The 15,342-nt window shown below is 47.4% G+C and overlaps 2 protein-coding genes across 2 annotated transcripts in view; one reads left to right on the top strand and one right to left on the bottom strand.

Moving 5' to 3' along the window:
* LOC119159511 (adenylate cyclase type 1-like) overlaps nucleotides 1-10,398 on the bottom strand; it is a 256,501-nt gene extending 246,103 nt beyond the window's left edge. Inside the window, exon 1 of the mRNA XM_037412298.2 lies at nucleotides 10,260-10,398. The gene's annotated coding sequence lies outside the window, so the exon portion shown is untranslated. The remainder of the gene's footprint in view (nucleotides 1-10,259) is intronic.
* A 236-nt stretch (nucleotides 10,399-10,634) lies between these two features.
* On the top strand, nucleotides 10,635-14,098 carry LOC142812688 (uncharacterized). Its single transcript, XM_075891635.1, has 2 exons — nucleotides 10,635-10,894; nucleotides 11,305-14,098. The coding sequence occupies exons 1-2, from the start codon at nucleotides 10,742-10,744 to the stop codon at nucleotides 13,957-13,959; spliced, it is 2,808 nt and encodes a 935-aa protein (XP_075747750.1). The 5' UTR covers nucleotides 10,635-10,741; the 3' UTR covers nucleotides 13,960-14,098.
* The last annotated feature ends 1,244 nt before the right edge of the window (nucleotides 14,099-15,342 follow it).

The raw sequence follows: 15,342 nt of genomic DNA, 5'->3' as shown, positions 1-15,342 counted from the left end.
TGTTTTTCCTCGAATGCGGGTCGGCCGCCCACTCCCATCGTCAAAAACGCGACGCCGGTGGTGCTCCTCTGCCGCCGCCGGCAGAGATAATCACACTTGCGAGCGCGCGCGTGTTCAGAGGGCCCCGAACGCGAACAGCAGTTCTCGTCGGCACGAAGGACAGCGACGCCACGCCAACGAAAATATGAAAGGAGGAAAAAAAAAAGAAATAAGAGCGGAGTAGACATCGCTCGACACGTCGCCGACAAACTTGGCTGCCGGCCAAAGTAGTGCTGCTGCAGCTTGGAGGCGAACAACCGAACGATTTCAAACCGCGCGCGCCCGTCCGACAGCCGTCGATTAGCCGCGGCGCCAAGCGCGTTACGGAGTCCTTTTTAGACCATTCTGAATACGACCTCTCAGCCCCGCGACCTCAGAGAAACGGCAAACTGGGCCAACTGTGTGGACCCCTGTTCGTCGTTTTACACTTTACAGAGAGAGCCTGTTGTAAGGCTCCTAAATCGGGCTTGTTTACACGTCCGTCCTTTCAGCACGATGACCGCTACCCGTCGTCTAGACGTCGTTAAGACACCCGTGTCCTCACCGTCAGGGCCAGCTCATCATCCCCATCTCCCCCCTCACCGCAGAGACGGAGAAAAAAAAAACTTTTCCCCTCAATCACACCGGGACTCGGAACTGACAAGCCCCTGCAGCCACGTTTTTATGAACCCGGGCTAATTACGAGGGGGGCGGGCGAGCGCTTTTTCCCCTTAATTATTGTCTTACAAGTGTGTATGGAGTAATTTTTAACATATTTTTACGCATAATTTTACACAACTGGACCTGTCCCACCGAAGGCCCTTGATGTTTCATTCCAAGAACTGTTTACTTCCCATGCATGGTCCAGAAAAGCCAGGGGGCCAAAGGCAGGTGCTTGTAAAAAGCACGTCATTTGCGTCATTTTTATTTTGAATTCACAGATTATAAACGAAAGCGTGTGTGCATGTGTGTGCGATGGGGAGGGGGTGTGTGCTGCAATTGACTTTTACTTTGCAACCTCGCTGTCATTAATAAATTTCAAACAGGCAAGAAAAATCGTTAGTCTGCTCACTTGCTTTTTTTTAGATTTTCTTGATATTTAAGCCGAAGAATTTAATGCAGTAATAGTGAACAGCAACTGTGGTGCACATCACATTTGATGAGTGATGTGCGACCACGGCCTCGGGGCGCAAGTTTTCGCAAAAGACGCGACGCTTCCTAGTTATCTAAGGCGTACTTATCTGACCCCGTATTTCGACGCTGTGCTCATGAAACGGCCCTTTTACGCAATCCGACTGTCTCCTATACAACACTCACTTGTGACTGACCCACGGGTCTCGCTGTTTCAGTCACCAACAACGCAGCGGCGATTTCTCGGTTGGATCATTGCGCATTCCGCTGTGTCTCTTTCGGACTGATCCACGATGAATCATTACAACTAACTTATCATATTGGTATAGCGTATCTCCGCGCACACGAAATTCGTCGTTCTAGCGCATAATTTATCGATACGTGTTGCTCATAATCACGATTCTCCAAAATTCAAATATCGCAAGTCCACGCCTTCATATTTCTTTTTTTTTTCTTCTCAGGAGTGACAGCGTTACAAGCACTACCGTCGCCAGAAATAGGACTGGATTCCTAAGGACATTCACGACAGCCGGCAGTGATCAATAGAACGACTGATGTGTGATAGCGACAGCACAGGCGCCAATGCCAATCGGTTCCCGCACAAAACCCGTCCAGCAGCCCGTCATTCGCGAAGTATACAGATGAGGCCCACCTGTCACATCAACTTGTGAAAGCATCCAATCGTCATGAAGCACACGTTCCTTATCACCGGCGATCACAGGGCCGAATTATATACAATCCTTTAGCGTACTCAAGACCGAAGGGCACATCACCTGAACACTTTGCGTTCGCCAACCAGTGTTCGTCACTGGTCGGCCTCTGTCGCGAATAATACGTTCGCTATAGCGATTCGTCGAACTCTGTGCGGCGCAATGTCCGTGAGCCAATCAGTAACAATGAGCCGGCCCCGCGTTCCTTAGAAAGGTAGCGGGTCGACATTACCGCGAATTGCGATGGCAAGTTCATAAAAGCTCTTTTTAACGCACTGCTCCCCGTGCAACATGACTGACTGACAAAACATCGTACGATAAACCGTAGAGTGAGACATTTTTGTTTTTAATGGGGTTTTTGGCCGGCAATCACACAAACTCACAAAAGAGAAAGAAAGACAGGAAAGAAACCGCCTTCCAGTAGCAGTATTCGTAACAAAAAAACCCAATCCTGAGGCTGGGCGTGTTATCCTGAGCCGACTGACTAATCAGAACGAGCACTTCACCAAGAAAGGCTTTGCCAGCTCGGCCCTTCATCCAATAGGGGAGGTAACCCCAGCACAGTCGCTGCGAGTCAAGTTTCTATATACACGGACCTACTGGCAACAGCCGGACCACTTCAATGGTCCGCAACTCCTCCCTCGACTTGGGATGTTCGGTTTCTAACTTAATAAGTAACGCCGTACTCTCTCGTGGGCGAGGTTCCCCTCGGTGACCATATATAGATTGCTTTTCGGGTGCCTCGGGCCACGATGGTATAGTACGTAACGGTACAGATATAAATGGCTGTCGCCCTCAGGCAGGAGACGTGTAAGACTGAGCGCTATATATCTTGCAACGACTACGCCCGCTAACCTGTCCGGCTAACTCGGAAAGGTCGCCTATAGGGCTAGAGCAAGAGATGATGAAAAGGCAAGGCCGGCATGGCTTTATACTTTATACAACTCCATTGCTCGTATTGTACCGCACGTTTCCACCAGTAATTGCGGGAAGTTAATGGTTCAAGGTTGTAAAATGAGCTTTCCGTAACGGTGCTTTCCTGAATACACTGAATCAAATGCTTATTGTCCCCACGTCTCGGTTACTGTATGTTCTCATCCGTCGACAGAGACAGATACAACTTTATGTGGCGAAAATTTATTTTTTTCATTGATAGTGTATGTATACATGTCTCACATCACAATCTATCACCACTCAGTGGTCTTGCAAAATAAGTTTACAGCAACGGCTTCCGTAACTATATATAGCCACCCAATGTTAGCAGGCTAGATCCAGCGGACGTATATATTGTCACGAGGTCGTGACGCTGACGAAGGGAGCAGTCTGGGTGTTTAGGGTAAACTATATATTAGGCCAAACTTGTGGTCACGAAAAAGGAAATACACTGGCATGCTGATAGCGGTGAACAGAGCGTCGGCCGTCGATTAACTGACAAGCGGCGAAGCGAGGCGGTATATATATATGCATATGTCGTGCCCCACCGCAGTGGTCTATAAAGATATAAAAGGTACTCGGCTGCTGACCTGTGCAGGTCGCGGGATCAAATCCCGGCTGCGGCGGTTGCATTTCCGGTGGAGGCGAAAATGCTGCAGGACCGTGTGCTCACATTTGGGTGCACGTCAAAGAACCGCAGGTGATAGTGATTTCCGGAGCCCTCCACTACGGCTTCTTTCATAACCGTACGGTGGTTTTGGGACGTTCGACCCCACGTATCAAATCAATACATGTGACGTCGAATATTCCAGCATTATCACTAGTCTTCGCGCAATCTCCGGAATAATCTCGAGTGTTCGCGTGTTGCGGGTAATCTTAACAGGACGATATACAATGATCGCGAACCTTCTCGAACAATGAGGCGCTGTTTGCGCTGAGCATTCCTGACCCAAGCTTTGTCGGCGACAACCGAATCAAACAAACGTGAAAAAAGAAACACGCGTCGCCATATACTAGAGTTGCAGGAACCCGAGCCGAGCAAGGGCCAACGTGAACCGCAGCTTCCGACGCATAGTTACACTCATCCGCCCTCACGACGCTTGTCAACATTTCAAATGGCACATCTGCGCACTGTGCAAAACAATGGCGCCGATGGCGGTTAACGTATAGAGCAGTGCACAGCAGGCACTTCGTCGTTTCCGTGGCTATCCCATCAAGCTGATCCCCCAGAGCGTTGTTGTCACAATCTGCAACCGGGATACGCTTTTTTGTTGTTGTTACTGTTGGATACGCTCTCGCTGAGACGCCAGGTGCGCATGCGCCGCGCTTTTCGCGGTGCACACCTGGCGTTTTTTCGGTGCGGACTACGGTAACTGCGTTTGAGGTTGGCGGTTTTAAATCACTATAAGGTGACCCGGTGAAGTATAGATCACTGTTTCGCCCCCGCACTAGAACTAGTCAGGCCACCCAGTTTGGGAACTGGCTGACCTTCCTGTCCTTCCGCCTATTTTAAGGGCGAAGCTCTCCTATGCCGTCGGTCGTGCGTCCACGATGTATGTATAGTAGGTAGCCACCTCCGTGCACGGCCGGACTGGAGGAGCGACACGCGCCCGCCTTTGTAAATTGAGGAGAAAACCCGCGCGCGTTAATCATAAAGAGATAGTTGTCTCTGATGACATAACTTACAGAGATTAGTATTGGTGACTTAATCTTCAATGAAGTTTGCATTGAATTGGACGCTTACTAAAAAAAAAACTAATATCAGAAGGACCCACTTTCAGCACTATCTGACCAGAACGTGTTGCCACGGTAAACTCGCTGGGCATAACCTCCTTGGTTTTAGCAACGTTCAGCAGTTCTAGACTTTTAGCGGTACGGCCCAGTGTTCTCCCATAGTTGAGTACAAAGTACTCGAAATCGCTGAATTTTTTTTAACACACGTTTAGCGAGGGTAGGACCACAGTGTCATGAATATAGTGAACTAGTATATAGCCATGAACTGGAGGCGGTTAAAGGTGGTAAGTAGACACGAAGCACAGGCCGTAAGGAAGTGCGCGAGTGCCACCTCTCGTTTAGTCCTTAGAATGTCTGCTGAATGGCGGTACTTCTATATGCTGAAAAGGTACGAGATGGCGGTGCTTGGGAGTGTTCACTAGATGGACGGACGGACAGACAGATAGATGCACCATCGGACGGACGGACGGACTTATGAATGGATGGACGGACGGACGAACGGACGGACGGAAGCAAGAACGACCGGACGGACGGACACTCCACCCCACTCATCATCATACACTCCGTGGATATGCTGTGATCTTTTTCTTCCTCCTCCTACTCGCAGTATCAGACAAGGTCGTCAAAATTGCGACGCTCGTAAGCGTAAGGAATCTTCTGCGTGCAGTGGTCGGCGATTCAATCGCGATACTCACACACGCAGCAGCGCGTAAATGCCTGCACTTTTCGCTCCACCCGTGGGCGTCGGAGATACGGAGCTGCTTCATTGCGGGAACGCACAGAGCTTTTTACCACTTGATCATTGTAAATTGTAGACAGCCGATGCAGAAAAGTACGGGAACAAAGTCCGGGACCAAATTACAAAAAAAGAACGTCTTTTTCCTACGTCCGTTTGGTCAGCTGCCCAATTAATTGGTCGGCCGGTTTCGCCAACGATGTGTCCCGCATCGCGATTGGCTGAAATATTCTTTAAGGAAAAGCTTTACCGTAAGAACTTTTTTTTATGAATGCAGACTCTGCATGCTCTCTTCTCAGACAACTATGCGCTGCTCACACCACCAGGCCGGGGAGGGGGTCACATGTTGAAAGTCTACAAAAGCACCTATTCTTTATTATTTTTTCTCAGAAAACACCTCTTTACATCTGAATTTCGGAGGGGGGAGGGGGTAAGAGGGACAAGCCCTTAGACCCCATTCATTCGTGTACCCATTAGTCCCAGTGTTTCAGGTTGGGAACCTTTTGTCCCGGGTCGTGGCCGCATTCAGACCATTATGGAGGCGGAAATGTTGTAGGCCAGAGTACTCAGGGTCACGTACATACTGGCAGACTTGGTGCCGTTAGGTTCTGTACGAGGGACTATTGGTCAGCTGCCCACTCGTGATAAGTTCACGTGCTACGTGACGCCACACAGGTTCATAAAAAGGGTGTTCCACACTCGCTGCCATAGCTACAAATGGCACTGACTGACACTCCCACGTTTAAATTCACATATAAACCAAATAATTTGGCTGGGGGATAGCCGCTGTGATAGCTCAATGGTTAGAGCATCGAACGGGTTATTCGAAGGTCGTAAGTTTGATTCCTGCTCGCGGCAAGTTCTTTTTCACCCACTTTTATTTCTTCTTATTTACAGTACGTCGTTTCTAATAACTTCCCCTATACATTCCTTGGCATTATTGTCGGTTGCGGGTTCGAATCCCGGCTGTGGGGGCTGCATTTCCGATAGTGGCGGAAATGCTGTAGGCCCGTGTGGTCAGATTTTGGTGCGTGCACGTTAAAGAACTTAGGTGGTCAAAATTTCCGGAGCCCTCCACTACGCCGTCTCTCATAATCAAATAGTGGTTTTGGGACGTTAAATTCCACAAATCAAATCAAATCATCGTATTCAGACCATTAGTGGCCACTCCCCACGTCGGCAGTTTCACAAGTGTCGACTGGCATTGCGTACCGATTATCCCATCTGAATCGCTGAGCACGAAAGCCCACAAGCCCTTTCCGGAAGGAAGTTCGCGGTCGCTCCATTTGAAGGACAGCGCAGGCCCGTCCTTGCAGTCATAGAGTTTCCCGACATACACTAGAGGGAACTCTGGCGCTAGTGTCTATGGGAGCTGCAACGCACGGCGCTTCAGCGAGCATGGGAATGATGGGTAGTACATTTGAATATTCGTACTTCTGGCCTGATTTTTGGCTCCGTGTGAGTTCGTGTGACTCGGAGCTGTTTTCTTACGAAACAAGTATTAGCAAATACTCAGCGGTTGCGCTTCACCGTTTTATTTTTTTTAGACTTACTTTCCAAATCGGCTCACGAAGTCTTTCTTTCGTAACATAACCGAAACACAGCAATAAACGAAGCCGCAAGTAACGATTCGCCATCCACAAGTACGAAGACTAGGCAAATGTGTGTGCTACCCATCATTCCCATGATCGCTGAACGATCGCAGCACCAGAGTGCCCTCTAGATAATTTTAGGAAACTCTAAGCTTGCAGCAATGCGGCTCCGCCGAATGTAGTGAGAAGCATATAAACAAACAAAAACAGTAAGAACACAAAACAGCAGCACGGGCGCGGGTTGACGTAACTCGGGGACTCCGCCCATGCTTGCCACGTGAAGGTGAAGACGACTCACGTACACGACTCACGAAGATGAGCCTAATTGAATATAAGAAGGGTTAATCGAAAAAAAAAACAACACTAAGACGCAGCAGCGCAGCTGATAACGTGCTTTCGCCATGATGGATCAGTGGTTACGGTGCGCCTAGAGGCCGCGGGTTCGATTCCGACAGCACAGCAACGGTCACATTGGGCGAAATAGGCTCGTGTACTGTGGGATGTCAGCCCACATTGAAAAACACGAGGTGGCCGAAATCTCAGAGTCCCTATATATATATATATATATATATATATATATATATATATATATATATATATATATATATATATATATATATATATATATATATATATATATATATATATATATATATATATTATAACGCGTTATTCGCGTTATAATAACGCGTTATTCAAAGGTCGTAGGTTCGATTCCTGCTCACGGCAGGTTATTTTTTCACCCACTTTTCTTTCTTCTTATTTACATTCCATTGGTTCTAATAACTTCCCTTGTACATTCCTTGGCATTATTGTCTGTTATATCTCATTAATATTGTGTCAAAACACGGAAAAACGAGCCCTCAGGTATACACTTCTTTCCCTTTATATATATATATATATATATATATATATATATATATATATATATATATATATATATATATATAGCAAGTGCTTTTGAGTGAATAAATATATCTACTTAAAAGAGGAAAAAAAAACGAACAGGGTTCCAGGATGCCGCTAGGACGGCTAGACGTTACGAACTGCTGCACGTAATTAATCACATACGCTAACTTTTCTGGCCGTTTCGTAAATAACCAACTACTTTTTTTGTGCAAGGTAACGCTCACTTCATTATTAATATGTCTCGTTTCATGATTGGCTGATGGAATAACTACTTTTTTTTTTGCAAGGTAACGCTCACTTCATTAATAATATGTCTCGTATCGTGATTGACTGATGGAATACTCTTGTGAAAACCTCTAGCGTAAGGCGTTTTGTGTCAATACGAGCCCCGCGTAATAGTAGTAAGACCCCTAATGTTTCTACTTGACAATTTGCCTACAGAAGTACCCGACAGAGCATCTATGGTCAGATAGTGAAAGTTTTATTATAAAACAACTGCTTCAATGACTCGAATACGCGCATACGTAGAAGTTGTGCGCGGAAATTTGAAATAAATAAATAAATAAATAAATAAATAAATAAATAAATAAAGCTGAACTTTACACGAAAAGCACGTTTATCCGGAGCGGCGAGAGCTAGTAGTGAAAGGCTCTGGTTGACCGAGCATATACGACGCAGTTTCGTTGTACTACATAAAGAAATACAACATAAAAGAAAGAAAGAAAAATAAACGACAAGTTCAAAAGTAAAAGGAAGCACCCTGCACCGCGACTTTTCGAGGTCATGCCTTGTTGCTCCACTAACAACAGTCGGAGCGACCCTCCGCCCGCATTTATCAATGGGATCAGACGACAATGAACGGCGAATTGCAAGAGCGGCGTAGAATCGTGCGAAAGCATCTCATCGCCATATTATGTCGTCGGCGCATGAGGCCGGTCATTTTCGGAACAACCAATTTTCCGGTCACCAGACGATTGAGAAAGAAGTTCCAAGCTCGTGGGTTCGTAGTATTCATGTTAGTACTTCTGTGCGTTTGTATTTGGCGTTAGTTACAGGGAGACCTCAAAAGAGCACTAAACTGGATTGTTACGCTTATTTGTGTGTGTGTGTGTGTGTGTGTGTGTGTGTGTGTGTGTGTGTGTGTGTGTGTGTGTGTGTGTGTGTGTGTGTGTGCGTGCGTGCGTGCGTGCGTGTGTGTTCATTGTGCGTTAAGAAGAGTACTAGTTTGGATTGTTCTGTTCATTTCAATCTGTAAATTGTGCTTATTCTCTTTGAATTAGTGTTTGTATTATGCGTCACCGGGAAATCAAAGAAAAATACCAGACTGGATTGTTATGTTACTTTAATATGCATTGTCAAGTTACGCTTATTTGTTTGCCCCAGAAGTATCTGCTTTACCATGCGTTGAAAAAAAAAAAAAAGCAGTGACAAACGAGGCCAGTGGTGTTACCGATTCCCGCACACGGTTCTCGTAAAGCCACTAACTTTGAACCTACGTGGTATTTCCGTCAGTTTATTTATGGACATTACATCAATGAAAGGAGCTTCTACAAAGCTGTTCTAGAGCGAAGTGTATGAACGCTATGTATCAAATTCTATGTCTCTCGGAGCACAAGGAATTTCGCGGACCTTTGCCTCAAATTCAGTCGTAATGGCGGGAGAATACCGCGATTCGTTCAATGCTACTAATATTAACCTTGCTAATACTTCCCTCTGTCATGGTCATATAAGTGGCCACACTTAACTCGCCATTCGACATCTGCAGACTAGCTTTTATGCGCGCCTCGTTACGCTAAAAACAACGTAATCGCAGACGCCACTAATTAGCTCTCTCAGGTGTCCCAACCCTTGAACAGTCTTTCATACGGCAGCCGCATCAATTGCCAGCGGTCCCGTGATTTTTACAACTCGCAGCTCGGCGAAACTCCACCAAACGGGAGTAGTAAAGTTTTGCTATCTGTCCCAGGCGGAGAGTAATCTGGAAGATGATAATGATCACGGTACTCGGAGACTCTGACGCAAGCTCTTCTCGCCGACGCTCTTTTCGCGTGTTACTCGGGAAGACAGTTACGAGTTTTTCTTCTCTTAAGCCGTCCAAACAATAACTAAGAGTTTAACGAAAGTTTAAGAGACGCTACTTGGTGTCGCCCTTTTCGTCGTCCAACTTTGTCAGCCAACTCCACCCAGAGCACCCTAAGAAACACAGTGCGCCTACTTCGTCCCGAAGCTTGTTTAAGCCGGCAAACGGTGCCACGCGTTTGAAGTAAGGAGAAGTTGACTGTTGCGTTCATCCTGATGAGGCGCGACAGTACTTGCAGGTGGAACAGCCACGGAGAGGAACAACAAAGGGGCAGCGAGAGAAAGAGAGAGAGATGGCATAAACGCCACAACTTAATGCCAGCGAAAAAAAGTTACTCCCGCATCACAAAGAGAGCACGCTGCAATAAAGCAGCGCTTTTTCACTGATCAGTGCACCAGAAAAGTGTGTGTACTTACTTTCAAGTAGCTTGACAGTCACTTTCGGTGCCCCCTCTGCGGCAGGTAGGCATTGCTCAAGTCACAACAAAGCTGCCCAGGTCCATCCTATCGCAAGTGCAGATAAATCCACAGAGCACTATCCAGCACGGTGCACCGGTCTAAAGAACAGCGACCACAAGAGATCCACGTCGTGACAAACTCAAAACCCGCACAAAAGATTCTCCTCTCGCTGACGCTGTCGTTTGACAGTACGCGGGGACCAACACTGCTGAGCCGATTGAAGCGTCACCCCCGGAAAATCTTTTCAGGCCTGCGCCCAGCAATCTGACGTCATTTCCGGCCGGCCGACTCTCGGGGAAGCCACAGCGGCAGCGAGCGCAGTGCGGGCGGCGGTGGTGACGGTTCGGCGGCGTGGTGTTGACGGTGTTTCGCGTTTGTTGCTTTCCGTTGTTGTTTTGCGGCAATTTCGTTTCCGTGCGTGATGCTGGAGTGATGCGACAATGCCGAATAAGTGTTGTGTACCCGGATGCACCGGCAACTACAAAACAGGAAAGAAGATACAAGTGTTTTCCTTCCCTAAAGACGCCGACGCTCTCAAACAATGGCAACGCGCCATTCCTAGGAAGGACTTCGTGCCGACTTCGTGCACTAAGGTAAGAATTTGAGATGCTCCTGTTCTTAGCTTGTCGTTGCTTGTTCGGGTAGAAATCACCTATGATGGGAAATACTTGAGCGTGTGGCCGCCGGGCCTCGCGAAGCGCTGACGCCAGCAGCGTTCGCAGCAAGGATGGTCAGCTGCGCTTTGTTCACTAACAGTGCCGTGGTGTCGTCCATTCTTGCAAGCTCTCGGTGGAAGCGCTTCGTGGAGTGCGGTGACATCACGCTCCCGCGTTTCCTTTCATGTTGCTTGTACCGCTTAGCGCAGCGCTTTTATTTAGATGCTTGCGAAACGTAGGTAGACTTTGTTTTAGCTACACGGACTGTAAACGCGGTCATGCAAACGGGAGCGCATTTTTTTCTTTTGAGAAGTGGCGTCTCAGACGTTCTTGAAACGTTTGTGCAGGTGTGCGCGGATCATTTCGACGCTTCATGCATCGAGAAGACGACATCGTACACGGATCCAAGGACTGGGAGAGTTATTGAAGTTGCACTCCCAGTACCACGGTTGCGTCCTGGATCTGTCCCAACGGTATTTCCCGGCTGTCCGTCCTACCTTTCAGTACGAGACAAGAGCACGAGAGAAACCCCTGACGCCAAGAGGAGCCGACAAGAAGCCTCCCAACTCGCCCGTGCTGTAGAAGAGTCGCTGGCGTCATATGAAGCGGAGCAAGAACGAGACCGGTTTTCGTCCCTCGAAGAACTAAGGGCTCGCCTGCAAGGGGTGTCAGTGTCTCCGAAGTGGACTGTGATTCATAAAGAAGAGTGCTCCATGTTTTTGAACATTATCGACTATCGTGAACCTTGTTTGAATGCGTCATTGACCGTGTTTGCAAACCTTGAAGTCTTTGCCTGCTATCAAGGTTCACCAATCAAGAACCTTGGTAGCGCTGTTGTACCAGACTCAGTTCAAAAAGTAAGTTCCTTGTTGGAAATTTTGAACAACCTGTCGATGCTGTCTGAGGAGCGCTGCACTTATCGCCACCTGGCTCAAGCAATACATTCCCTTCTGGACAAATTGGAAGCCAGCATTGATGAAGGCAAGAAAGAGACGGTGAACTTTATGAAGGAGCAGCTACTACTCCTTTCTGCAAAGCGCATTCAGTATAGCGCACAGGTGATGGTCTTTGCATGCATCTTGCGTACAATATCACCACATGCCTACAAGTTCCTGAGAAGCACAGGTGCACTAACTTTGCCCCACCCAAGCACTATTAGAAAAGTGTGCTCGTCTATTCAAATGTGCCCACAAGTTGATTCTTCTGACGACACTTTCCTTCAGTATGTGTCTCAGAGATTCAAACATCTGCAGGCACATGAACACACTGTGACGCTGATGCTTGATGAGATTTATATCAAACCTTGTTTAGATTACAAAGGTGGGAACATATGTGGTGCAGCAGTTAACTCCAACGAAGCAGCCACATCGGTGCACGTGTTTATGATACAAAGTTTGCTGAGCGCATTCAAGGAGGTGGCGCACATTCTTCCGGTAAAAACCTTACAGGGTGAAGATCTTCATTGCATGCTGAAGAAGGTGATCTTGGGCTTAGAAGAAATTGGATACAGGGTCATAGCCGTTGTCTGTGACAATAACTCGCTGAACAGGAAGGCAATGAAGATGTTTCTGCCAGAACCAAAGCTTAGCCCTGTTTACCCGCATCCGGCAGACCCAGATCGGCCGTTATTTTACGTGGTGGATGCTGTGCATCTATTTAAATGCATAAGAAATAACTGGCTCAACCAGAAAAATGCTGGAACTTGCTTTTTCTACCCACGCTTCGAGCTTTCGAACAATGAAGTTCATCCCGAATGCAAGATGACTGCTTCATTTAAGCATTTGAGAGATTTGCATAAAGGGGAGTCACCCCTGCTTCTGAAGTCTGGGTATGGCTTGACGTCAAAAGCTCTAAATCCAAGCAGCTTTGAACGACAGGACGTCAAACTCGTACTGCAGGTTTTTAATCCATACGTAGCCGAAGCCCTGGCCGCTCGCAAGGGTCATACTGATTTTCAACATGCTACAGCAACCGCCGAGTTCATCAAAATAATTCTTCGTTGGTGGAGCATTGTCAATGTAAAGACACCTAGTAAGGGCTTCCATCACCGTAATGTTTACGAAGAGCCCATGTCAAACAACACAGATGACCCAAAGGCAAGCTTTCTAAGCGCTTTTATCACATGGCTCGATGTGTGGGAATTTTATAGGCACGACACCGGAGTACTTACCCAGGAGACATTGAGTGCCTTGAGGCTCTCTGCTCAATCCCTTTTGGCATTGGTGAAGTACTGCGTTAGTGAGCTTCACTTTAAGTATATTCTGCTAGGGAAAGTCCAGACGGATACCCTCGAGAGTCGCTTTGGACAGTACAGGCAGATGGCTGGTGGGCAGTATCACATATCTGTTCGCCAGCTTTGCGAAACCGAGGGAAGGATTCGCCTTCAAAATGCCCTTCCAAGGATGAGCAACGATGATCTCAGAGGCATCGAAGAGACGGACAGTGTCAGGGATGCGGGCACTTCTTTTAGTGTTCATGTTAGCGATGCTGACCTTGATGAGCTCAGAGCACAAATGCCGGTGATTGGTTATGTTGGTGGGTATTGTGCACACGCTGCAATGAAAGTTCTCAAGTGTGAAAGCTGCCAGAGGCAATTGGTCGTTACCCGAAATACGGCCGAAACAGGAGAGGACACCCATTCTTTAATCGCACAACTGGATCGGGGTGGCCTCAAATTTCCTTCTGCTCTTGTAATCACAGTAGTTATGTACACAGAGGTTGTAGTTAGAAAGCTCATGACGGAAAGTACCTCTACCCAGTTTCTCCATGGGCTGAACCAAAAGAATGTCGTTCGGCAACTTACACTGGACTCTCTGCCAAGGCTTGAGGACATAGATACGTGTGAAAACGGGCACACCTACGAGCTCCTCATCACATTGGTTGCAAACTGTGCAGCAAATATAATGCTCAACAACTTGTGCAAGCAAAGGAACGATCTTTTACGCATTGAAAAAGATCAGAAGGCGAAAAATAGAAAGGCCCGAATTTTTCTTGGAAAGTAATTTTCCAAGTGTCGCGTCTTTCTCTTCACATTTATTCTTGTGAAACTGCACAGAGTGTATTTGATTGCATGTCATGACTTGATTTCCTTGGTATACTTCTGCCTTATGTAAAATGAGCCTTGTTTCCAGTTTTGTATCTCTTTACAAGTTGTTAGCTTTTAAAAGTGCTGTACTTTTTTCTTTTTTTTTTAACTCGAACTGCCTCGGTGCCTACTGTAGCAGTTGTACAGTCCGTTTTGGTACCTAAGCTGTGTACACTTTCCTTGTGCACTCTGTGTACAGACATGTTGTGCACTGTGATTTGTTTTTTCTTAGATTTTTGTTTGATTTTTTCCCTAGGACATGCACCTACCTGTGGCAGTACAATTACTTTTCTTTCTGTCATTTATCATGCTGTGGACCACAATTTAGTCACCAGTGTTCTTATGTATTGTATTTTTTGGCAAGTGTTAGAACCTGATACCTTGTGTTGCTACTGCTACTATGATAAACGAATGGTATGTTTTCCTCTAACGTACAATTTAAATGAAAGTGTGCTTTTTCTGTTCCAAAGCTCGGGGATGTTTTTGCTGTTACAATCTGTTTTGTTTTGAGTTTTATGTGGCAAGATATTGTGTTTTGTACTTTTGGCATATTTTCAGCATTAAGGGCAACACCTTGTGTTGCCTGTCGTCTGCCTGGACCGAGAACAATGCGCACTGTGATATTTGTACAGACGGCGTCTGGCTGTGATAAATAAATATGCATTATTCCATTCACGATATTCATTATTTCTTGATACCTTGATAAGTTCCCCAACCGCGGTGGCTCAGTGGCTAAGGCGTAGCGCTGCTGAGCACTAGGGCGCGGTTTCGATACCCGGCTGCGGCGGCCGCATTTCTGATGGAGGCGAAAAGCAAAAACGCCCGTGTGTACGAGATTTCGGCACACAATAAAGATTCCCAGGTAGTCAAACTTGATCCTGAGCCCTCCCCTACGGCGCGCTTCATCGCCTGCGTTGCGTCGGCGCGTTAAACCATACAATCAATCGATACCTTGATAAATCGTGCGGACATGGTGTCAAGGCACCTCGCCCGAGTCGGTAGGCGTGAAGGGCGCTCGCGGCTGGCGCAGCCACCCAGCGAAGGGCGGCCGGCCGGCCGGCGCGATGTGACGTCGTCGACGTCACGTCACGTGACGCGCAGGCCTGAAAAGCTTCCGGGGGTGACGATTGAAGCAGCGTCGGCTGCTCACATGTGGGAGGGTGGGACTGAGAGCGCTCTCAGCACTCCAAACGCTCCGAAAAGATTCCTCGGGGCTCGGGGGCCTGAGAGGCGCTCCGAGGACTTTGTGGACTTTTTGAATCTGTGCCTCAGTTTCTCACTTAGACTGGGAAGGTGGCGC

Source organism: Rhipicephalus microplus, chromosome 1 (genome assembly GCF_043290135.1).
Source record: "Rhipicephalus microplus isolate Deutch F79 chromosome 1, USDA_Rmic, whole genome shotgun sequence".
In the NCBI taxonomy this organism is placed as follows: Eukaryota; Metazoa; Arthropoda; class Arachnida; order Ixodida; family Ixodidae; genus Rhipicephalus; species Rhipicephalus microplus.
This window is presented reverse-complemented; position numbering and strand designations above follow the sequence as displayed.